This window comes from Lates calcarifer, linkage group LG24 (assembly GCF_001640805.2).
Source record: "Lates calcarifer isolate ASB-BC8 linkage group LG24, TLL_Latcal_v3, whole genome shotgun sequence".
Classification (NCBI taxonomy): domain Eukaryota; kingdom Metazoa; phylum Chordata; class Actinopteri; family Centropomidae; genus Lates; species Lates calcarifer.
This window is the reverse complement of record NC_066856.1, coordinates 11,126,382-11,152,748: the sequence shown is the minus strand read 5'-3', so window position 1 is coordinate 11,152,748 and position 26,367 is coordinate 11,126,382. Positions and strand designations below refer to the sequence as shown.

At 40.3% G+C, this 26,367-nt stretch overlaps 1 protein-coding gene across 1 annotated transcript in view; it reads left to right on the top strand.

Annotated features, from left to right (window-relative positions):
• lg24h8orf34 (linkage group 24 C8orf34 homolog) overlaps positions 1–26,367 on the top strand; it is a 55,158-nt gene that overhangs the window by 17,871 nt on the left and 10,920 nt on the right. Inside the window, exons 7-10 of the mRNA XM_018673965.2 lie at positions 2,229–2,395; positions 16,103–16,238; positions 20,099–20,184; positions 20,321–20,394. Coding sequence (XP_018529481.1) covers positions 2,229–2,395; positions 16,103–16,238; positions 20,099–20,184; positions 20,321–20,394 — 463 coding nt within the window. The remainder of the gene's footprint in view (positions 1–2,228; positions 2,396–16,102; positions 16,239–20,098; positions 20,185–20,320; positions 20,395–26,367) is intronic.

Here is a 26,367-nt window from a genome sequence, read left to right as displayed (position 1 = left end):
CAAGTTACTGTAAGTCTAGGTTTTGGTTAAGTTTATAATTTGAATAAGAGGAGCTAAAAACGACCACTCTGGGTGAGTGGAAAACTGGCAAAGACCAGTGCTGCCCTCTCTTAAAATCCCATCTGAGCCTTTAATAGGCCATCCCCTCTGGTGCACACACACTTTCAGACTAGAGTCTCATGTATGTGACCTTATTTGTCAAAACACTCACTCACACGTCTTCCTCCTCTTACTTTGGTAAGTTTACTTGTTTTCATTTTCGATCTTCTTGCCTCTGCCCCTCATTCCAGCCTACCTGTCACTGAGGAACATAAGGAGAGCTGACAGGTGCTGGTGCCTCTCTGTATGACTGACTGCAGAGTTGAGAAGTATAAATGCAAGGGGCACATGGGAAATCAGATGCATTTGTGGCAGTATATTCAAGGAAACGGCTTGTTTTGACAGAGCCTGTCCAGTGGAGTGGGACTTTCTCATCCAGTACTCTTTATATACAGTCTATGATCCAGTAGAAGTCAGTGCAACATACTGAACTTCTCTTCTATCACAGATACAGAACACTTCTTGTACATAATAACAGGAGAAGACAGGGATAAATAAGGAAGTGGGGAAAACCAGCTTTGTAGCCTTAGACCAGTTTTAATTTTGTGGTCATATTTATTGTCTTTAATGACTGGTTCATACCACCTGAGGCTGGTCTCTGTGGGAAAAAAATGCTGACTTTGGTAGAGCTGCCAGCAGGCATAGAGAGATGAAAATTTTCCTAGAAGATATGAGCCTATAATATTGTGCAACACATAAAAGTAATAAAACTTACAGCACACAAGATACCCAAACACCCTCTTTCTCTCTCTTTTCTTGATATTTTTGACCTCTGCAACTGTTAAGGTTTACTTTCTGGCTTGAAATACTTTATTTGAAACCACAGGAAAATGTCCAACTTTCTTCCAAAGAATATGGTTGGATTAAGACTAGACAATTGTGGAAAACCATGAACGAGCAGAGTCACATCAACCACCTTGCCTTGCCCATATTAGTGGATATAATTATCACAGAAATACCATACAGAGGGTATGAAGAAATATCTGTCATCTTATGACCTCTTCCCATTATCTGTAAATAGAAGTCATTAAACTGAGATTAGCATCAAATTAATACTCTTCTGGCTCTCTAATCCACACCCTCAGCCAGTGGGATATGGAAATTAATTTCTCCAATATAAAGGTAATGCAGAAGTCAGTCTTCATAATTCTATCTGTATCTTTACCTGTGTGGGGGTTGAAGACAGCATTTGGTCATTTTTCACCCATACTCCATGTCCCAGTCTTAGACAGAGATAACATCATTTTACATGAGTGAAGCTAGTGGAAGAAAAAGTACAAATGTCTGATCTCTTCCTGTCCAGCTACTGTTTTTAATTGAAAACAGCCTGAGAACTGTAAAGCTATATGGTACTGTCAGAAAATGCTAATATGTAGGAATAAACCTAGCAGAGAAATAGTGTATTTCCGCAGTTGCATCTTCTGGCAAACAGCAGCTAATGTTTGTATAAATTACCATGTGTTGTAAATGTTGGCCTAAGCTTTCATGGTAGAATGAATAGCTAAATATAATGATCAAATGTGAACACAACACAAACTCACTGGTAAAGAATAGTAATCCTGTTCAGTATGAGATTTATAATTATTTTCTGATTTTTATTTAAAAAAAAGATTCAGTCCATGTATGTATGTCTGTGTCTCTTTTGCCTTACTTAAATGATTGAAATATTAAATATTCTTCCCCTGCATATCTGTTTTTCCTAAACACTAAAAACTACAGAGAAAGCTTTCAAGTCAAAATACAAAATACTACCACTAATGGTTTATGTTAAGTGCTATAACTATTGCTCTGCTACTCTTCTCAGAGTAATTATCCTGTCTTATCTTCTCTCTGCTAACCATTTATAGTAAGGTGCACTGCACCTGCATGGCACTTGAAATGACTGTGTGCTATTTTGTCCCTAACAACCGTGGAATCGCTGCCAAGTGCAAGCAGTTGTGAAAGAACTAAATGTAGTCATGCATCTGCACACCACTGGGGCAAATGCAACATTTTGCACTTGCTGGAAAGTCTGCTTAGATACAAGTCCTACAGAGTAGGATGAGAGGATGTAATTACTACAGGAACATTATTATAAAAGTTATTTGTTCCTCTGAAGCCCTAACTCCTCCTCTGCATGTCTTCCTCAGCCTGAAGATGGAAACAAAGAGCAAAGGGCTGAAGGAACAGCAGCAGCATCACAAGAAGCTCCTGGCAGCCATGTTGTCTCAGGACTCCTTTGATTCAGTCCATAGCCCGGCCCCCTCTGTTGCAGAAGAAGAGATGGAGGATGAAGATGATGCCATGGAGCTTCTGGGTAATGTCACGTAGCCTGTTTTTATCATCTACTTACACACAGACACAAACTGTAAACATGTGTAAACCCTGTTGTACTCTGCACCTCACTGAACAGTTTAATCAGTGTTTACATGTAATTGCCATTGATCATGGTACTGAGCTGCTATGAACCAGACTGGCAGACAGGTGCACTACGTGTATCAGCAGATGCCCTGTTGGTGTCTGAGACGGACACCTGTTTTCTTATCATCCAACATACAAGAACAGCTTGCTTGTTTAATGTATGTGCATGACTGCATGGTGTGTGTGTGTGTATTTGTGCACCAGTAAACCAAGTAAGCTAATGTCTCACATGCATGAAGACTAGAAAAAAACCATAGCTGTAACATTTCAAATTTAAGGAGTCATTCTCTATGTAAAGCTCATTGACCGTGTCTTTTCATGATAAAATCATTCTGTTCAATTGTGCAGAATTCCACTTGCATTTCCATGACTGTTAGGTGAAACTATAGTAGCATTATCTGCCTCCTAACTTTAAATAATAAACGTTTGGGGCTTTAACCAGACCTGACATTATTATGAGAAGAATCAAATGTAGTCTGCATCTGCAGGATCTTATCTTTAACTGCTTTATGAAGGAAAGAGTGTACCTTCTTGGTGGGGGAAAAAGCTACCTCTATGTCAGATGTACGTGTTGGTAAAGGAATTATTTGCAATTTAATTACTGCATTCTGAAGATTAAATGTTCAAATATCTAAAGCATTAATGGTTATAATCAAATTGTTGGTGCCTTCTTTGTAGACATGCCAAAAATGTACTAACACATTTGGACTGGGAAGAATTCATCATAGAGGAAGCACAGATAAAAATGTCATCACTGACAAAAAAAGCAGCCAAGTCATAAAGCATGTTGAATTAAGGTTGTGGCTCCTGCTATTTCTCAGCTGGAAAACCCCCCCCTAAAACTCATACCCTGACAGTGCTAATGTGTGATTACTTTCTGGCTGCATGCATCAAATGCACCATGTTCAGACATCTTGTCTGGGAGTTGTGGAAAAACATGTTGGTAAAAGTGGAAAAGCACTGAGAGAAGAAGACTCTGCCTTTGAAGAAAAGTAAACAATTCAAATTAAGGTGATGGAAATTTGCTTTTAATAAGTATAGGGGATAGCTTAAAAGGAAGGGAATTGTTGTGTATATGCAGACCTGTTCCTACTGTATGTAGTGAGTGGAGGACTGGATGCGCTAAGTAGCAGTCAGTTTATGTGCTGTACTAAAGAGCACTTAGTAGTGGCTGTTAAAGGAAACTATGCTTCCTGTTTACATAGTCTGGCCAGATGTTCTCAGCCACTGACTATAGGTATTCACTCTGACAAGTGGAGGATCACAAAGTCGCCCCTTTGATTTACTTTTTGTGTTTTTTAAGTGAATAAGTGCATATGTATGCTCACATTTCTTCATATTGGTCGTTCCATCATGTGCTGACTTGAGATGAATGAATATGCGACAGAGAGGGTGAAAAGAGCATCTGATGTGAAGTCTTGTTTTGGCTTTATGCAGTGGAGGGTCTAATAGCTCATCACCCTGTCTGTGCAGACACAGGATGTAGTGCCCCATGACAAATTGAGTTTGTTGCCTGAATATTTGTAAGGCAAAGCACTCTTTCTGTTGCTCTGTCACTTGCTCTTCCCACCATGTCTTTCTTTTTAGTGATCTTTACTTGCAGGGGTTGATTCACTGGAGTAAAGAAGCTTATTGCGGCATAGTAACACTACTGTAAAGGAAAGCCATACTCACATATGCTCACACAACAGCTGTTACAAAGGTATACAGCACAGACTGTATAATCAAAGCATCACTCATAGGATCTATTGCACTTGTAGATCTGTAAAAAAAAATCAAAATGTGAATTGTTGAAAGTTGTAGCTAATACAGGGAGAGGCCAGCTTTTATACAAATACAACTCAGTGTTACTTTCATCTTGGTGGGCTAACAAATCTCTGACATACAGTGCTTCTTTGAGGAATAACAACCCAGAACTTTATTTCCCTCTGTCTACAACACGGGCCCCAATTACAGTGCTTCAGTGTCGTTCCAATCTCCTCAGAGCTGCTGCTCTGTGGTGACACACAATCTACTTACGCCCTCACTCTCTGCTCTACTGTCACAGCACTGAGGCACTTGTGCTTGTTAGCAGGATCTTTTCATCAGGGTCACCCAGAGGGTCACATTTCTTTATTGATGTGTGGCAGGGAGGCCCACAGGTTACACAGAGTGAAGCTGCAACAGATGATCGTTCTTATTCTCAAAGCTGCTGATTTTTTTCAAATAAGTTGTTCATTTAATAAAATATCAAATACTATGTATTGATTGCTTATTCTGTCAAAAAACATGGTGATTCATTATTTTTCCCTGACAAGTGACTAATTTGCTAATTGACTGTTTGAGCACGAGCACAGACTGTCAAATTAGCTGAGATGGCCTGGATTCAAGCTCTGCCTCAGCATCTACAAGTGGCGTTGTTTAAAATGTATGTCTGCTTCAGCGCCGCCAAGACAAATTCTGTACTTTTATTATATTCTGTTAATTGATGTGTTTCAGCACCGGTGCTGTGAGACACTGTGAAGGAATTGATTATATTCCTATAGTACATGTGGATCTTAATTACATTCAACAATGTCACTGTGCTCTTCTGTGATGTGGGAGAATCTTGAGAAGGCAATATAATAACACCAAGTTTTCCTCCCTTTTGTATCAGTCATGACCTAGGACAGCAGTATATAATGGTGATAAATGGAGCCATAAAGCAGGATGTTGATGGTCTGTGATGGCCCTCCTGGATCATATCTCTGAAACCCAGGCATAGTCCCCCAGTGGCTTTTACACTACAGTCCAGGGCAGTAATTCAAAGCAAGTAATGCAGCGAGGTCATTGCTGATCCTCTGTCAAGGCCTGGTCACGGTGCTCTCCACAGAGACCACAGCTACTGTGTTGACTGTCACTCTGAATGGCCTGCCTCACTACTGTAGACTTGATTAAAGTGATGCTAACATGCAGCATGTGGTGGCCTGGCAGGCTTGGAGAAATGAATGACCCCCAGGAGGATTTCCAAGGCTCATTGAGAGAGGGTCTTGGCACAAATTCTGTATCTATGACCGAATGCATGCCAAAGATAACTGATGACCCTTGGCAGGGATGGTGATACTTGTGATAGTATATTGATCCCTAAAGGAGATATTCATCTTTTCCCTTGCTGCTGTCTGTGTGAAGGTTAAAACATATGGTGAGCTGCTCAGTGGGATTCAGTAACTTGCTCAAGGACTCCTTTTCTGGGAGGGTTCTTGCTGTCAAATGGGTTTAACTTGTAGAGTTAATTGGTGAACTGAACTGCTCTGAAGATTTATATGATTTCTATGATATAGCACAAGTAACGTATTCTGTAGCTGTGTTTTTAAAGTTACCACAAGTGGGAGGGTGCATCTCTTAACTTTGTTTTAACCAAAGCAATGAATTGTTAGGCTGTATGCTGCATTGCTACATGAGAAATTGTTGTGCTGTATGGTCTTACTCATGCAGCAGTGCTATCACTACAGTACCAGAGACTGTGGGAGGCAATTTATCTATTTAAGCACTTGGTTAGGGTGACCTCTAGTGGCAAAAATATTGTATTACAACTGCTAGGACGTATTGAGCTGGGCCAAAAAAGTATTTTAAAACAGTTATTAGTGTCAGAGTATATTTGAATTTAGGTAAGCTGGCAGAAAAGTATTTTTAGGCTTTAAGACTTAAAGTGCAGTGATCACAACTAATCTGTAAGACAAACCATTAAAATTATTTTGCAAGTATCCAGTGCTATGAAGCATTTAGTTACACAAACAACTATCAAACACATGTTACACCAAAGACACTGATTCACTTTCATACACCTACACATATCTAATTTTTTCAGACATCTCTTTTCACACACACAGTGTTTTGTTTGGTGCATTGCAATCATGTACCATGAAATGCTGATGAGAGACACTCATCCCAGAGGAACATATGTTAACTCCAGATGAACATCTGTAGTTTCTTCATGTATGTGTTGTATTATCAGTTGAGCGAAGCTTTGTTCATCACACCTGCTAATTGGTTGTGAGCCTCCTTGTTGTCTTGATTGCTGCTGTACAGAGAGATCCATGCAACACAAACGAGAGCAATTATATTATAGAGAAATGACTGTGTCCCATGTGATGTGTGGATGTGATCAGTCATGTTTACGTGATCAGTCATGTTTATATGCCCAAACCTCTGGAGGATGAGGAGAGGAGAATTCAGAGCCACAGTGAACACTAAACATATCCACTGGGAGGCAGGAAAGGAGCTCTAGTTTGTTCTACTGTGTCACAACTACAACTTCTGTGAGTGAGAATAAGATGCGTAATAAAAGCAGGCTTAGAAGATACAAAGAAAGTTAGCAACTAATCCCCGTTTCCATATTGAGCACAAGGGTTTTCCAAACTGAGGGTCTTTTTGCCAGCACCTGGATAAGGAGCTTATGAGAAAATAATAAGATCTTCTTGGAATGTTCTACAATACTGCTAGCCAAGGTTTTCCAGATTGAATACAATTATAAAAACCAAAGACATGGCTTAAGGTTGATTTGTTTTGTACAGATTGCTCCAAAAAGAGAAAATAAAATCAGCTTAGAGGCTAAGTCTTATTGATTCTCTAGCTGCTCTCAGGGATGGCACTGTGTTTTCCCAGTTGTTTTCATTAGTTCTGTACTTAATATTTACCACAGTCAAAACCAAACAGAAAACGAATATGACTCACATGTTCTTGTAAAACCATGGAAAATGTTAAGATTTTAGCTTTCGCTAGGCGGTGAGACCACAATTTTATACTGATCTGAAATAAGAAACAAGCTGAGTTCAGTGTGTGGGGAGAAAACACCCTGTTTTTGGCCTTGCAGTGTTATTTTATGGTAAGTTAATGAGACGAGTTAGCCAGCTCCCCACTGTAAAGTTACTGTTCTCGTCATCCTTGGTGGAAGTATTCCATTCCAGGGACATACCCTCTGATTTCTCAAAATCTACGTTTGTGAATATGTGTATAGAATAAGTGTGATTTGCATTCATGTAGGCAGTGAAAAACATATTTTTCTTAATGAGGCCAATGTAAAAAAAATTGTCATTATTGTATATTGTCCACCATCACAACATAAAATCAGACCTTCTTAAAATGTACTGAAAAGTCGGTTATAATATGAACACTAAGCTTTCATCCCTCTTGTATTACTCTGCTTAAAGGGTTGTAGCAGAAGCCATTTCACACGCACACACATTTCCATTGTAGCAAGGGGTAACAGAGTATCTCTGTGTAAAACATCTAGAATATATGGCAGTCATCAGACCCCGCTGCATGAGTCCACAGACCCTTTTTAGTATGTCGGCCCACTCTGGCATGATTCCTGAAACAGGAGAGGAGGATGTGAGAGTAGATTTACCCACTCTCACTGATTCACAGCGACAGTGAAGGTTTGATGAGGACGGGATGAGTGTATGATAAAGCTCTGTCTGATCTTTGATACAGACAGAATAAAGCAGTGTCTGGTGGATGAGTTACATTGCCTGTGTGTGGCTCTTTTGTTTGAGGACGTTATATCTTCCTTGATCAAGCACTGCCTGAAGTACAATACAATGTCAGTTTTGTCCTTATATATATATATATATATATATATAAATAACCTAGAGTAGGAAAGAGAAAGTGAGCCAAACTTTTTTATTCACAGTCTTTAATTTCTGTCCTGAAATATAAGTTACAATAGTTCTGTGTTAGCAATTACATATAAACTTTTGAGGATGAGGTCTTAGCATGGAGGCCTTAACATTTAGTCAGTCCTACTTTCTAACTTTCTGTGGTGGAAGAGCAATGCTGTTTTTATTGGCTTTATTGCAGATAAGAATGACAAATATTTGCTGTGAATATTAATAATAGCTCCCTTAAAATCTTTGCCATCTTTGGCATTTCCTCTGAGAAATGGGTAATAGGAATTATGTATATTAATGTATCATAAGTATCAAAAGTAAAAGAAGATGAATGTCAGGATTACTCATCAGTTTCAACAGTGTTTTGTTTTTGGTGCTAATTAGCAAGTATCAGCAAGCTAATATGCTAAACTAAGATGTGAATATGAGAAATATTAAAGCTGCATCAGCATGTTAGTATTGTCATTGTTAGCATTTAGGTGAAACACTGCTGTGCCTAAATATAGCCTCACATAGCTACTACCATGGCTATATATGTTGACCATCAAACTGTATTAGGTGATTATATGATTGTGTGTAAAATCAGCACAGTAAAATACAACTGTGAAATAAATGTAATTAAGAAAAAGCTACTATATTTATGCTGGAAAGAAGTTGAAGTATATAGGAACAATATATGTAATATGGAAATGCTAAAATAATGCTAAAATAAAGCAGAGTACTACTGTAAATGCTAGTTACTTTACACCATTGCTAACAACAGTGTTTATATCATACCACCTACTAAGGTAGTGTAACCTGTTGTAACTGTACATCTCTGCATGTGTTTGGACGGACTGCTTACAGTGCTACCATGGCTAAGAGCTGTCTCTTTGTCCTCTGCCTTGGGCCAAAATTCAGACTGACAATGCTGGCAGACAAGGCATACACTTCCTGACGCCAGCAGCAACAGCAACAATTCTCAGCAGCAACAGACACACAGACACACTCCCATCACCCCCATCACCCCCTTCATCCTTGCCCAAACAACCAAAGACACAACAGTTGCCCTGGAAACAGTGTAAACCAACAACACAGCAGTATCATCATGGTGCTTTGAGAGAAGAGGAGGAGGTGGATGAGAGCATAGCCTAGCCAATATGTGAGTGGTGTAAGTTGCCTCAGCACTAAATCTTTCACATGAAGTACAGGCTTGAAAGGGCTGGGCTCACCTCTGAAGGTTTCACCGGCCTGATGGCGAAAAGAATGTCCCAGTAAAAGTCTAACTGCGCCCAATTTGACGCCTGTAAAAGTCTCCGTGGTGCAGATGGATACGTTAATCGAGAGGCAAATTGCTGTGGTATTATGGTGGTATTACTGGAAGCAATTACCAATAGGCAAGTAGACTGCTGTGATCATACCATAAATCTAGCAGTAGTCATTACGCAGCGCGTGGCCTAATACCAGCCAGCGTACGTATCTCTGGTGTGTGTAAGCGCCTTAGATGAACTGAGCAGATTATCTTAATGGAAGGGAGCTGAATGGACACAGTGATGTTGTATTGTGGCTACTGTAGCCAGACAGAAGCAAAAGATGGTAGATAGACACACAAGGATGACAAATGTGGATAGCGTTGTTATCTAGAATGACAGATAAGGGACTTGTGTGAATAGAAGCATTGTGTTATTATAGGTTTATTATAGGTTAATCGGCTGAAGACCACCCCTAACAGTGCTGCAGGCAGCTTTATCTAAAAAAGTAAAAGTGAAAACATAAAGTTACGTCACCATTTTATGGCTCCTGTCTGCTTAGAATAAGATTTAAGAGACAAATAGATGAGTGAGATATAGACTTGATGTCATTATACAGTAATTGGCGTGTCTTTAGTAGTCTGTGTGTGTGTATGTGTGGGTCTATGGGTGAATGTCAAGCTGCACCTCTGTCTGAAATTATACGTATGCTGCTGCTGTATCTATGTGTTTATTACAAACAATGATCTCCAAAAGAAAAGCTGAGCTCGGAGGAGTGAATTGTGCACAGTACTACCTACAACATTATCCCATCACTCATGTTAACTTATGTTTTGTTTTGTTAATAGCTGTTCCACTATAACCTCTCTCTACATTCCTCGTGTACAGGCACATTTCTGTTTGATGGATTATTTCATTCTTTGATGATTAATATTATTGTTTTAAATTGTAGATGAGCCTTGATTCTTGCAGACATTTTTTTGACATGTATTCACTATAAAGTACATTTAAAAAATACTATCTTTAAGAAGAAGCTTAGCAACAATTTGAAGTTTATTTCGAAATTACCAAAGCAGTCAAAGAAGTCTCTTTATCCAAGTACAATGACTGGCATTGTAACACATCAATACATCAAGCTCCGCTGTGTCTATGTTGACGTCCTAATCTCTGGAATATTTGCGGTTAGAAAGTGAGTTGAAAGGAGGTTTGCACCAAGGTCTGCGATAAGACTTTCCACAGGCGTCAGAGCTGTGATGTTACCCTGCTCATGTGCGTCCCCATCTGATTCTGATCAGGCGTTTTTACTGCTGCACTCAGAGTTGTGGGGACTTGGAGCCTAACAGGCATATTTTTAGGCTGGGAGGTGAGGAGGGTGGGGGAGAGAGGGGGGCGGGGTTGCTATTGAAAGCCGAGACATAATTATGAAATGTAAGTTGGAATACTGTTTTTATTACAAAGCCAAACAAATGCGTCTCTGCCGCGACTCACATCAAAGATGTCTGTGTGACGACTAACCGCCGAGTGGAGGCTTTGTGCTGGAGGCTTAATGAAACACAAATGCTGCTTGTATGTGTGAGGGCAACGAAAGTGTGAGGTCTGCAAGTGTCACTGTATGTGTTGGGTTGAGTATGTGCTGCGTGCCTTTTTATCTATATGTCTGAGTATGTTGCTCACACATGTGGGTCTCTGTGTGTGAGTGAGTGTGGCTTTTAAGTGTACATTGCGAGGAGCAAGGCATCTATCACTTACAGACTATTAATTAGAGCCCAGTGTTATGTGGTGAGACCTCGTCACTGCGCATGAAAGAATGGAAAATTCACTTAGATGAGACACAATAACTCACAGTACTTGATGAAATGCTTTGGATTTGGTGCGGGACATGATGAAGTGCATACGTGTGTCTCCCCTCTCCGTGTGTGGGGTAGTGCGTTAGATGATTCCACCCCAGTCTGTCATCGCATCATCCAGGAGGGTGTATATTAAGTTATCTGTGAAGCCAGTGTGCTAATTATGACTTCAGCTCTGTTTTTAGCCCCATGAAGAGCAGCAAAGAGTCAGTCAGTCCGTCGCTATCTAAACAACATTAAATTACATGGAAACTTGGAGGAAGGAGCACACAAACACTTTATCTGTGTGCTCTGCTCCGCTCCTTCCTGGCTTTACTGTGAGTGAGTGATTGCGGCACGGAATTCCTCATTGCTCAGGCCTTTTGTTGGGATTGCATCGCTCAAATAGTTTCCACCACACCCCACCCGCCACCTACCCCTCCAACCCCCAAGTGCAGACCCATTTTATTTATCTGCCATGTCTCATCGTTAGACAGGGGGGAGCACGCATGGCTGCCCTGGTGCCCAGAGAGTAGAAATGTGACGGGCTGACAAACGGGCGAGTGTGGACAGACGTTTGTTGTGTCTAGACAGGGGCCTGGGAGGCTGTCATGGTCTCAGGGTAAACTGGTCTCACAGGAGACACACTGTAAACTTCATCATCATCATGGTGGTATTGTGTGGGTGGTATGCCGGGCTCTGTTGTGAACCTGGAGAATACACATTCAGTCATATGTGTGTTCCCTAAATCTTCTATGTGAACATAGCTAAGTGTGTTTATGTTAGTTTTCAGAAGCCTAGATTACACAATGTATCATAGCCGATTTAATATTATTCCATTGACTGCATTTAAAGTGTTGTTATGATCATAGGTAATTGAATGCTGTTGAAACAAATGTTATTTGTAACTTAACCATCTAAAAACAAACTTTTTAACCAAATTTAGGCCATTTATGTAGTGCCTTAACATACAAACCATGCTCACTGATGAAAATCTTACTGAGGATAAGCTGTCCATATAAGTTTCTGTTTGTTTAAAACCACAAAAATGTAATTTTCGAAGCTAATAAAAAAACATTTCTGCGGTCATATTCAGGCCTGCAGTCATCATAGCGCAGTGTTAGCATATGCGTCAGAATACTTATGTGCATGTAAAAGCAGTCATTTATAATGCTAACACCCAAACCCCAACCCCAGAGACACATATTCATCACTTTAGCACTCTGCACACAGGCCTTCCTCAGAGGATACCGTGGTGTCAACACAGAAATCTGTCACCTCTCCCTCCCCCAGTAGGGAGTTCAGAGTTGGATTCAGCGTCGTGGAGCACTGACATGGCTGCGATTCAGACTGCTGTTGCACAGATGAAGGGCTGCACCCATTTCTAAATCCCTTTCTTTGCCAAACAAGAAGATTCAAACTCAAAAAAAACAATTCAGCCTTTTTGTATCCCACATTTATCAAAGCAGTTGCCTTTCTTCCATGTTTTGTTTCAGAGTCATACAGTTACACTTTCATACCTGTACACTACTCAGTGCCCTAGAGTGTGGACAGTGAACAGCAGCAGTACACTGGGACAGTAGCTACGGGATAAAAGCATTTTACAGTAGTTGTAACCTTTTTCTGTTAACACATCTGTATCCACAAACAAACACAATACAAAAGCCAGTTAGGCTGACTATGAGTTACTCTTCCCTTTCCGATTGCAGCTGTGAATGTTGAAATTATCTGGAAATGTTGACCTCTCTTGTCTCATCTGGCCAAAAGTACAAAGTGTTTCAAGTGTGGAAATAATTGCTTTAGCACAAATTGTTGTGACTCCTGGCTAAGTGTTTCAACTCCTGCTACATTTCATTCAGGCACAGTCTAATCCGTTTTCTTTAAGGGATACAGTCCAGACAACAGCCTTTGTTTACCTCGGTGACCTTTGAGTGTCAGAGATTAGCTTTCTCCTCCTTCAGACACTGAGGTCTTTCTCTCCATTATGGTGTCATTTTATCTTGACCAGAAGGAAACAAGTCTAAAAGACAAAGCAGGAGTTGAGGTGACGAGCAGCTGTGTACACTGAGGTCATGTTCTCTTTCAGTGTCAGAGCTGGTTGCTGTTATTCTTCTGGTATTTCATGAAAGCTGCAGGCTCATAAGTGAACGTTTCAAAGCATCAAGTAATGATTTGTGTCGCAGGCTATGACCCAAAGAAAATCTGGCATGCCACATTTATCAGTCGCCAGAAGAAGGGAGAATGGTTGAAAAGGGGAAGAAGTGGGAATGGACGAAGAGAAAAGAGGAAAAGGTGAGGGCCTAAACTTGAGCAGTTCCCACGACCAGCAAATTGCCCAAATTGCTGGTGGCTCTCTCTGTCCCCACCCCCTCCAATGCATACCATGATGAATGGGATATTTAATATTGCTCTGCTTAAGGGTATTACTGGAATGTATCTGTCCCTCTCGAAACACTAAAACAACACTCGTTCTCAGGCAGCCTGGACACGAACTGGTGTCACTATTCAAACTGTAAGAAAATCCAACATATTTTGTGATTTGTTAAAGGTCCTGAATACGCATATTGATTTAGATCTTTGATGTCCACATTTTTTTGGCACTAAGACTGACTCACTAATGATTATTTAAAAAGTTTTCAATTGAAAGGCATGAAATCTAAAATATAATTACACTATAATTACTTTACTCAGAAGTATTAGAAATGTATTATCATTGTTTCTTGTAGAGCTCCCTACATGTGAACCATTTTGAGTATTGACAGGGTTTTGTTTTTATGTTCTAGATAGATATAATGTGTTGTTTCACCCCTGTACTGTAGAGCTGTGTTCTTATCTGTTAACAAGACTAAATGTTCACAGCCATCACAGTGACCGCCTTAGCTTGTTGACATGCTAATATTTGCTCATTAGCACTAAAGACAAATAAGCTCAGGCTGATGGGAGTGTCAGATTTCAAATGAGGCGATCACCAAAGGTATTACAAGTCTCCCTCAAGGGGACTAAAAAGACAACAAATGTAAGAAACTGCAGACTTCCCATTTATATATTCTCATTATTTTTGATTGTGCACTGTGGTTTGTGAAAAAACTAAAGTAACAATCAATTAACACAAGACTGCTCAGCATACGTGGTTAGGATAGAGTGGATTACACTGAAGCACTGCGTTTAGATGCCTTGTCAGAATGATTTCCTGACACTCAAAGGAGACAGGAGACAGGTGAGATTTTCTGGCTCTGCGCCACGCTGATGGATGGAGGGAGAGAGTTCTCATGAGCAAGTGTCATCCAATCTAATCCAGGTGATTAGTCATGCATTCTCATCTTTCAAGGTGTGAGGCCCATTTTTTTTTCTCTCCCCAAACCAGGGCTTAGGTAATGTGATCGCAAAGTGAAAAGTATCAATGTTGGTTTCAAATAACTACATACACACATGCATAGAGAGACAGGCACGTACTGTGCTGCATGTACAAGAGCAGAAACAATGGTAGCAAGAAGCGAGAATACACTGTATGTCCTGAAGGCGACCCACCTCACTGGCAACGCTCCGAAATTCCACTGGTCTGATGGGAAGAAGGGGACAAATATTGTTATGGTGACCAGTCAAAATGTTCTGTGTGATTCAACATGTGTTTGAAAACCTTGACCAGCGCACTTAACCAAGTAAGAGTCCAGACACCCACTCGTCTATTCATTCTCATAACACGGAAAGTACTGCAATATGTTTTATCTCTTGAGGATGAATTCAAAACCAAAATGGTCTGGCTGATTCAGACTCTCCCTTTTGATCCTCTGTAATATTTAACGAACCGTTACAAGTCTGAGCTTTGCTACAGAAAACACTGACTTCATATTATTCTACCTCACTGCTGTTCTTTCATAAATCTTGTTATTGGCGTGATTTCTTTCTGCTTTCTTTCCCCTGTCATGCAAGTGCAGTGTCTGTTAAAAGAAATGTGTATCACACTCTGTGTCTTGATGCTGAAAATTCAATAGCATGATATGATAGCTGATGATCCTGTTTAGTCTTGAATCTCATCCAAATGTCGAATTTTGAATTGTTCCATGTGTAAAGCATTTCATAGAGAACAGCTGTATTGAGATAAAGCAGATATCTCAGAAAAGAGACAGAAGGCAGACAAAAATGAAGTTTATTTAAAATGCACAAGAAAGAAAGCGAAAAAGGACCTCTGCACCTGTTAACTCTGTGTGTGTGTGTGTGTGTGTGTAAGCAGGTGTTCATATGTAGCTATTAGAGGGTTTGGATGAACAATACTGGTGTGTCTGATACATATGGACTTCTTTAAAGTCAGAGGGAAGATGTGTGCTATGTGTGTGTGCTTTGCTCTCGAGGACACAGGGAGAGATCAGACGAAACCCAACTTTTCCAGCTCTCAGTTTCTCCTCTTACCACTCGCTTTTCCCAGCCGACTTTATTGTTCTTTGTCCCCTTCACCCTCAGCCTGTTAACGTACCCTTCCTGTTTCTGTGCTGTTGCCATGATGTGGTGCTGTCATCGACTCTTCCCCGTCGCCCCCTACAACAGAGAGTTTTGTGTCGATTATGTGAAAAAAAAAAAAAAAAAAAAAAAAAAAAAATATATATATATATATATATATATATATATATATTTTATTTTATTTTTTTTTTAACTTCTAAGTCTGTATGTTTTTTTGTGGGTGTATGTATGTGTGTACAGTGTGTGCAAAGGAGCACAGCAGCAGTTCTGGGCTGAGAGCGTTTATTTACTGTGATGTGCTTGGTTGCTCCTTTGGCTCCAAGCAGACTGTCATCACCGGGCATCATATTGACAAGGGAGAGACCAAAGTATGATTAATGACTGTCCTTTCTCTGTCTTGTTTTCTCTCCCTTTTCCTTGGTTTCTTTGTCTCTCCTTGTGTCTCTCTGGCTCGCCCTGCTCTCAGAGGACCTGGATGACCTGCGGATGGAGGGCGTGACAGGCTTGGCACCATCCGGCAGTAAATTCAGCCAAGGACGGAGCTCCTATCAGCCTGAACCGCAGGCCAAAGTTACACTCAACATCTGCTCTAGGTGTGCCAGGTAAATGTTTGTCCCTTCTCTTATCTGGTACCTTGGGGAGAGATTGTGTGTGTTTTTTTTTCAGCTCTCTAGAGTCAGTCCGGAAGAGATAGATGAGTATATTGATACCACTCTCATATCTGTCCCATAAATATACAACTACAGCCAGCAGCTGGTTAGCCTAGCTTAGCATAAAGACAGCAAACAGGTGTAGACATGACAAGTTGCTCTGTTATAGGGGGGTTATGTGTGTGACTATTTTTGTTTTTTTTTGGCTAGGAGAGAACCAGGCTAGCTGTTTCTCCCCATTTCCAGTCCCCACACCAAGCTAAGATAACTGGCCGTGGTCCTGTATTTAACACACATGGGACTGGTATCGACCTCCTCATCAAACTTGCAGCAAGAAAGCAAATATGTGTATTTTCCAAATCATCAAACTATTGCTTTAAGAAGAAGAAATTACACTTTACAGTTGTGACTGTTTCTTAATCGAACTGTTTTTCTTTCTAGCATCCAACTGTTCTCATCTGGGGTCATGACTTCTCTTTGTGACCCACCTTCCAGTCCACCACTCACTCTTTCTTTGAATTTCTATCAGAGGTAGCATACCTCAACATCCAAAACAGAATAATATCATATCTGAAGTGCATTCTGGTGTCACTTGTTTTCACAAATCTGTTCTACCATGGATAATCATCTACATTATCACCCTTTCTCTCGCTATCACAGTTTTTCTCTTCTGACACATTTCCTGTTCCCCCCTGATCCACAGCATCAATGTAGCTCTCAGATTTCTGTGTGTTGGGTGTGATACCACAGGCAGGTGTGGGCAGGATTCTTCCTTGATGCCAGTCAAAGATAAACGGGTATCTCTTCGATGAGACGCCAGGTACAAATCTGCCTGCACAGCCTCCGCTGTTTGGGGTTGGAATTTGTTTGTTTCCTACTCCTCTTTCATTCACGCTGCTTATCAGTTTCGTTCCATGCATAGGCTGCGGGATGTTGTCAGGGGTGGGATGAATGGTATCACTGGATTTTTTTGTTGGCAGTTTATCGACTGGATGTTTTTAAGCAAATAGTTTATACCTCTGGCTTATCGTCGAGTTCTCTGGTTGAATCAGTGGCAGAGCAAAGCAGCATCTGTATCTGGAGTCCTTTTTGGCTCTCACATTAATTTTTTTTCCCCCCTGACTAAAATGTCAGACATCTGTTCTCCTTCTCTGTCTTCCCCTCTCCTTCTGGCTCAGGCCAAATTCTTGCTTCGTCCTCTTTAACCTGACCACCAAGTCCTTCCCAAGCCTTACTGGCGAAGGAGCCGTGGTCTCTCATAGTCATTTTTGGTGAGTGTAAGGGTCATAAACAGATCAGTAAGCTGGAAAAGTGTTGCACGCATGGTATGCCTTTTGTGCTGTTCTGGAGACGCAGAATTCTGAAATCAGGGGTTGTTAGGGAGTTCATGCATGTACGCACACAGACATCCATGAATCTGCACATAAAACATGCTCATGCATGTCCTTGCACACAAACACACAGAGTGTTGTGAAAAGATAGTGTGGGCAGAGGTCAAGGAGGAGTTTGGAGAGGAGCAATCCTAACAGAGACTTTATGCTTCATGTGTATGAGCACTGTCTTGATGGGATTCCCAGAAAGACCTTTTAAACATGGCTCAATAGGGGGCCAACCTTTAAACTTGCTCAACAGAAGACTAACATATGTGGCTCAATTAATGCCCTTGTGCTTCACACCTGCAGACAGCACTACTGTACAGATGTGACCTTGCACTCAAGCTGAAGTTTTAAACTTCAGTTTAGTTTAAAATTAAGCCCCAAGAGAACTGAGTGGTTTCTTTCTGACATTATATAACTCTCACAAAGATAGTAGAGGGTTTGCTTGGCTTGCATGGGTATGTCAACACTGACCCAAGCTGGACAAGCATTCCTCGCATACCTGTAAGCCCTGTGGCAAACACATCAGAATACAGCTCCTTTTTTTTCCTGCGTGTGAGCTCTTACGGGTCAGCGAGGCCCATCATTCTGTGCATCACACTTTGGTTGGAAAGCATTTGCTCCCTCTAGCTGTCTAAGCGGTCAAAAGACTAAGCCACTTGGCTGTACTGTGCACCACCCAAAGCCAGGGAGAGGTGACGCTTACTTTCACACCCACAGCGTGAAGGCGACAACTCTGTTGCTCCCCGGCGAGCCTTTATTAATTTCCAGCGGCACTTGTGAATGTTAGTGTGTTCAAGATCCACCTGTACTGTTATAGGTCATTCCACGGAGGAAAGACTCCTGAATGAAATAACACAGTAAAATCTGTTTTTTCCCAAAGTAATATAGTGTATATTATGTTACATATTGTATCTGTCTTCATATGGTTGTGTAATATTGGCTTATTTTCTTAAATTGTAAAATCAAGCTTAAATTCTTTTTGAACTTGCTGACCCCATATTGATACTGATCCCAGCCTTGTTAGACACCTTTCTCAGCTTTTGTCCTTTTCCTTCCCTTCTGTCCAGACACTGTCCACACCACCCAACAGTCCAGTCAGCCTGTGTGGCTCCTAACTAGCAGTGGCAGGTCAGGAAACACGCTGCTTCCTCTGGCTCTCTACTGGTTGGTTGAAGTGTAAAGTGCCATGTGGCCTGTGTGTTGTGGCCGTGTCTCTGTCTCTTGGGCTATAGCTGTGGTCACACCAGCATTTCATCCACCTCCTCCATGCGCTCGATCAGTTTTTCTAATGGCTATGTGCTCCTGCCGCAAAACCTCCTGTGTGCAAACGCATCCCAGATCTTGGGCATAGTCCGGAGGAGTTGGCTGAGCAGTCCAAGGAAATGGATAGATCTCCACAAACCTCTTTTGGGCTTGTAGTTCTCATTAAATTAATTGCTTTCATATCAGGAATGTACCGAGGGAATGGTAGTCAGGACTTGTGGCTATGAGCAGCTTTTGTTCAGGGAAGGGGAAGGCCTTGTGATAGTCATCTTGGGTACTGTTTAATGGCCTTATAAAGACCATTAAAGAGAGGGAGAGACAAGGAGAAGGATGTATAAAGAAGGAAAGAAATAGAATACACTTGAAAAAGCTGTGTTCTGCTTTTACCCTCATCATAGAAGTAGAAACCAAGAGGCCCTGCGGCTGTGACGGAATGCAGCCGTGCCATAAAAGCATATGGATTGCTTTCCTTTGTCTTTAGCTAATGGTTGCACTGATGATATGGAAATAACACACAGCAAAAGGCTAGGGGCCAAAGTAGTGTGTAATTACAGTTAATATGTGGTATGATTTCTAGTCGTTAAAATAGGCTTTAGAAAAAATAAATGCTGGTATAATTAAATACTGTTGTTAGGAATGTGTGAATTAGTTTGTAGACTAGTATAAATTCAGTTCATCTTTCCACTGAACATGCATTTCAGTCTCACACCAGCTTCAATTTCAGTACAAATAGATATCTCCGAAAAATCACTTGGAAAAAGTGAAGTTGCCTGTGAAACAAGTGAACTGTGCACAGTTTTATTCTGTGCACCATTTGTCTGTAAGCACATTACCTTGGTTTTGTGTAAAAGAAAGAACTATTTCAGATATAATTTGAGAAACACTGATGAAAAGATTGGGTTTATGTCCTAGAACTGACCCCCATATTCCTCCTCTCTTGGTACTGTCCCAGATTTTGCGGAAGAAGAGATTAGAAACTCGCTAAACACTTCCTCTTTGTCTCATCACCTCAGACTGATAGCAACTTGCTTGTCTTTTTGTTATCTGACATTCAGTTTCCAAACATGCGTTGCACTGTTGTGGCTGAAAAATACCGATTTGAGAGATTATTTAAATGCACCCTGTTGCCAATTTGTACAGTAGTGTATACGTGTTATGTGTTGTTTCTAGGTTGCAGGGGGACAGTCTATCAGACAGCAGATCTGAGGAGGAGCACAGGCCTCACATATCTGAACAAGCTGTACCTGACATCTCCTGTAAGTTGCATAACACAGTTCAAATTCAAAGTAATTCTTTCTTTTTTTTTTTTTTTTGCTTCTTTTAACATTTTTGTGGTCTCATGCTCTGCTCTGTCCTTCTTTTCTTCCTGTTTATGCGTGTCGTCTGGAGCAGCTCCACTGCCCGGGGTGGACACAGCGGCGGGACGGCTGCAGGAATGTGAGGCCTTGTCTCAAGTGTCAGGCTCTGTAAGTGTCCTCCCTACATCCATCACCAAACAATTAAGATCGCTTTACAGCCATCATTTACCACGTCGCTCTCTCCTCCGCAGCCTCTATTGTCTGAGTGTGAGTGAAAACCACCTCAGGCTTCTTGTTAATAGGACAAGACCCAAGCAAAACTGATACATCTTTATGTGGGCATTTCAGCTTACACAACAGTTGATAGTGCTCAACAATTGATACCCCAATTAGAAATCTGCCTATATCACTTTGCTTACCTCTCAGGGCACTTGTGGAATCTGAAAGGAATAAATGAAAAGAGTATCTAGTGACACTGTGACAATTGAGTTTGATTTAGAAGTCTTATACAATAGAGCTAAATATTTATGGGTTATGGGAGTACACACAGTTTTGTTCAATAGGGGGACTGCGTGATAACCTCACATGCTTCAGGGAAGAAATCTATAGAGGCCTAATGTGGCACACACCAGACTCAGACACAGACAAACACTCACATGCTGTTAATAAAGCGGTCAGCTAAGACGCCTGTACCTTTGTATAATTATGCCCTGCGAAAAAAACCAATACCTTTTTTTTTATAATTGCCCAATCTAAGTGTTAGACAAGGCTTTTTACAGCATTTTCTAAAGAAAGAAAGGGGTTTGGAGCCAAGGCATTGCTCCGTGTGCAGAGCAGATGCAGAACGGCTCCAGACTAACTGGGAGCAGACTTTGAGAAGCCAAAGGACCTGTTGAATCAAAACCTGCCGTCGGACGTCTGATGGAGTAGACCAAATGCATGCAAGACACCATATAGAAATTAGAGAATTGTGCACCTTATAAATTCAAACTGCATATTTTATTCTAATTTTCCTATTCTTATAAACTGGCTTTTAGACAAATACCTGTTTACATTTTTCAGGTAAAAAGCTTAGGCTTTCCCAGGCAATAGACAGTGTCAATTTTAATACCAGATAACGTCTTTCTCAGAGATTCTAGTTAATTAATTTAACTTTCAACTTGATCTGTTTTCTCTCCTCACCACTGGCCTTCACATCCTCTTGGAGCTTCTATTTTAGCTGCTTTATACCAATCGACTAAACACTCCATCTCTAACCTTACACTACATCTGCATAGGTTAAACCCTGTCTGCCACACTTCAGAACAAAGTACTAATATGTCCCATATGAAAACCACAAGTGCAAACGTCTCCTGTCACCTACTGTAGCTAATGTAGTTGTTTTGTGTTCAATTGCGTATGTTTGGCTCTCTTTGAAAGGCAAATGTGATTTGTAATAGCTTGTTAGTTTAAATGGTCCTTCAGGGGCTTGTGGGCCACAATCGCTAAATGGTGCAGAAAAAATGTAACGCTTTTATGAACGTTTTTGGAAAAAACACAATGGCTGACGTCATACATTATGAGAAATAACTTGCCGATTGTTTCATTCTATAAATTAACTATTCTATAAATTAGTATCACCTGCTGCTACTTGTAAATATTTAACATATATTTAAAAAAATGGTAGAAAAGTGTCCAATTGTTTTTTCACTTGTTGCTCTGGTTATTCGTGTTAAAGAAAGGATGCCTGTAACTTTCTCTAGGTTTAAAGGTTTGAAGTCGTATTTTATTTTTAGCACATTTCGTCATTCACGTCTGTCCATAAATGTAGTATGCCTTAAATTGTATATTGCCCTGGTTTGGGCAGTAAAAGCTTGGTGATGTTGGAAAGTAAACACTGTTAATGGTTATCATTATTAGTCTGACAGGCCCCCTGCTTCTGCCAGCTCCTTTAGGTGATAATTGCCTCATAAAGACAAATACTTTCCTAAAGCAATATTTAGAGCAAATTTCCCAAGAAATTCTCCTACAGTTTCCTTTGTAAGTGTTGAGAGATATGTTTTAATCAAATTTAGCTTGTATGGGTGTTACCATCTTAAAAATCTACCAGTGGGATGCAATGCTGTATGTATGTATGATACAAGGCAGAGCCATTGTAATGGTTTATTTTTGTTTCCAGGGGAATCTGGCAGAGTTTGAGTTGATACACTGTATAGCTTTTTATATTTGGCACCAGTATGCTCCCTACACTTCCAAAATTATGCATGCATGGTTATCCTCTGAGCAAGTCTCTAGAGTATAGGTAACTCCAGTGCAGTTTTCCAACGGTTGTTTAGGATTTACAGATTTTCCATATTAGTGGTTTTGCTTAATTTGTCATCTGTGTGCTATGGACTTAATTATTGTTAGAACACAATAAGCAATTTAACAGCAATGGTGAATATAGTCAAACATTTATAAAATAGACCATTTAAACATTACATTCCACTTAGAAAAAGTATGTTAAGCCTATATTACAAATGTAAAACCATGTGAAAATCTGGGCTGTGTGATGGCAGGGTTAACCTATATATAGAGATACAGAAACAGCACAGTATTAAAGTAAAAACCTGATAGTTAATGCTGTGGGAAAGTTAGAGAACTTTACATAATTTAAATATGCATGTCAATATTTTTATGACAAACACGCTCGACGAAGATAAGGCTCATATTTGGATATTAAAGGACAAGTCAATGCACTATTTGGCACTAACACTGCGTATTCATCTTCAGCGTTTCATCATTCGTATCCACAGTCCACATTTGCTTGAGTCTGATAAGATAAGATAAGACTACTCCTACACATACAGACACCATTTCAACAGAATCATACTTTAAATCTTTTATGCATTTAGCAAAATTAACTACAAGATGTCATTCATACAAATATATATTTTTTTGAAGATTATTTCCCCTTTCCTAGTTTTTACTCCTCTGCACTTTCTTTGGTTGCTCTTCTATGACTGAGGGACAGGCAGTATGTCATACACCCTGTCTAATGTTGAATAGAAGGCTAACTGTGTTATTGGCAACATCCTGTTTGCTTTTGGCAGTGCTAACACAGTGGTTGGGTCCACAAGCTGGTGAGCCCTGTATATAGTCTATAAAATCCATTAGGTGTTGCTGCTGTGAGCCAAAACAACAGGAACTCATTAAAAGTTGTGTTACTCCTCACATCCCATATCCTCCCATGGCTATGCAAGCTGTAAGGGACTACAACAGCAAAATTATTTGGAAGACACTGTATCTCCAGTTTCTTACAGTTGCGTTTAGTATATCAACCTATTTGATTGTTTTAATTTGAAATATAGATATTTAAATTAGAATTATGTTTTTTTGCCCTTGCAATTCTGTTTATAAACTGTTTTGATCCCAGAGTCCAGGAATACATACATGATGTTTGTCTACCTATGTACATTTGAACATCTTTATAATTAATATGAGTGACTTATGATCATGTGCTACAAAGACAGATGATCTCTCCTTGCGTGTTTGAAGAGCTCATAATCAGTAACATCAGAAACTTTGTTTGGTTAGAGTAAAAATAATCCAATTATACTGTACTCAGTGTTCTCTATCTCACACATGTGCAGATCAAATCCTTATGCTGACAAGATCTCCTCTGCCAGGATGTTCTGCTCTTCACACGGATATGTACCCAACTTACACCTGTTTGGAGAGAATCAGCACTTGCTCTTATTGGTCTTTTGTCTAAATTTTTACATAGTCTGGCTTTGCTAAGCTGAAATGACAGTCATTCCGAATTCCTAAAAGTGCAAGTCTCATTCTGTTTCAGTTGTCCTCCTTGCCCCCTAAAGAGTTGAATGAGTCACATTACCAAAAGGAAAAGCTTACCTTTTTAAAGATGTTAAATGTAAGTTAATGCTATTGCTACATCACCAACATTAGCATTAAAAGTTAAAAACATAGAAGCAATGCAGCATCTTTCCTTTACTCACCAAGAGCTGTCTCCAGTGGTGGAAAGCAATGCCAATGTTAACTTGTTTTTTTTTTTTTTTTTTTTTTTTTTTTTTTTAGCTAGCCATGGCCCATCTCGTATTGTATTAGTGACTCACTGCAGCACCCAGTCTGCCCTCAGTCCAACACAGAGGATGAAGAAGTAGTGCTGCTGTCAGTACTAACTTTGGCTATGTAGGGATAGCAAAAATGTACACATAGCACCTTTAAGAGGCAGTAGCTATTGGTAAGAAGACAGATAAAAGTGCATGGCAAATCTCAAGCAACAGTGTATTAGTCCCATTGCTACCCTGGCCTGACCACAACAAGAGAGTCCATCAATTGTGTTTTTCAAAGCCAGCAGTAGGCCGAAAACCTCCAACCCAGCCCAACCATGTTTGAGGTCTGTGACTGCCTGCACACATCCCGAGCAGTTCTTGTTGTGCGGAGGGCAATGTTGGACCAAACCCCAGATTGTGGTGATTATTACTGGTGACCACACACGTATAGCTGCACACATGCAGGCTATAAAATATTTAACTCTAGACTTCCATCCTCTCTCTTTCTGTCTTGTTTGCTCTCAACATGGAATCAATTTTGCAAGAAACGAGATCCATGTTTGTTAGTTGGGCAGAAGCATCACCAGAGGGTTTTTCCCTTCTCTCTTTTAGGTCTTTTAGTTTTGTCATACTGGGAGGGAGATTATACAACTTGGGTTTTGCGCCACTGACATTAATATACTCATAAGTCATTGCAAAATCATAGCCACTCTTTATTTTGGAGATGAAAAAGCATTCCTTCCCATCTCTTTGTCTCTGTAGATTAAAGCTTCCAATCTAAGCATCCAAACAATAGAAAAAAGTTTGACCCATCTGTGCTCATGTCATACATTGTTCCAGATAAGGACAATAGCTGCTTTAAACTATGGTGAAGGGAAATCACTTTTCATCACTTCATTGTGTCCCTTCAGCGTGTAATCAAGTCCATTTTTTGTTTAGTTTTTTTGCCCCTATCTAGAGCATGGAGCCTTTCTGTTTTGTACAGGATTTTTTAATATGCACTGTTATGATAGACTGTTCATGTTGACGTCTTCCAGGTGACTTGGTAAATATATATGACTTCACCAAACGTGATGAAACAACGGTCATATTTTGATCGTAATGTCTGTTTGTTTATTTATTGATGTTATCTGAGGAAGTGAATTGCTTGCAGACTCAGTATATCCTGTTTGTTTACCTAGCCACGGGACTGCACAGTACCACCAGTCTTAGCCTCCAGCCTACAGTCTCCAGGATATGGTCCTGATTACAGTTTAGTCTTTTTGTTTAGTGGACAGAGGAGCTTTAGAGCTGTAGCAATGCAAATGCTACACTGTGGATATTGTTGATAAGAGTAAATCTGTTTACCAACTGGTCTTATGGAGTAAGACTGTTTTTTTAAGCATCACAATAAATTGGACCTTTACAAAATGTAGCAGTAGCACCATTTATGATAAATCACAGTATAAATATATAATTACTTTATTAAGATTATACAAATGCATTTGGGATACTTGAATCTGTTGGTGGCCTTGTTTGCCAGAGCTGAGAAGACCTAGAGCTAGAGAGGACAAGATGAAGTCATGCTATTGGATTTGGGGGGATACCACCAAAGAGAAAGAAATAAAGTTGGGGAGGGCACTCAGTTGTAATGTTCAGCCCGCCTTGCTGCTTTATGAAGGCTGTAATTAAGGATTGGCTTGTGGTGTTGTGGTTCTGCTGCCACAGAACGCCTCATGTATCTGACAGACACAAAGATCAATGCCACAGACCCTGGGAATCAAGTTCTGTCATTTATCAGAGGGTAGTTGCTTCACTTGTTTTCCACCATACCTCCTCTCTGGAAAGACTTTTCAGTCCATTTTGAATCCTGAAAATCATAAAATGAGTGGCCTGTTATATCCCAGGTTTGTCTTTAAATATTGTTGGATGACAGAACTGTATGTATATCACACATCTCCTAGAGCCTTACTCTGTGTCAGCACTTTGTCAAGTCAGCTCGGTCTCTCATTAAGCGTTAGCACATTAAATGATGTAAGTGCTGGCATCAGAGGCATCATAACTTATCTAGTGTAAACCAAATGTACAGGAGGTGGAATTATGTCTGACAGATTTTATTTCTCACCTG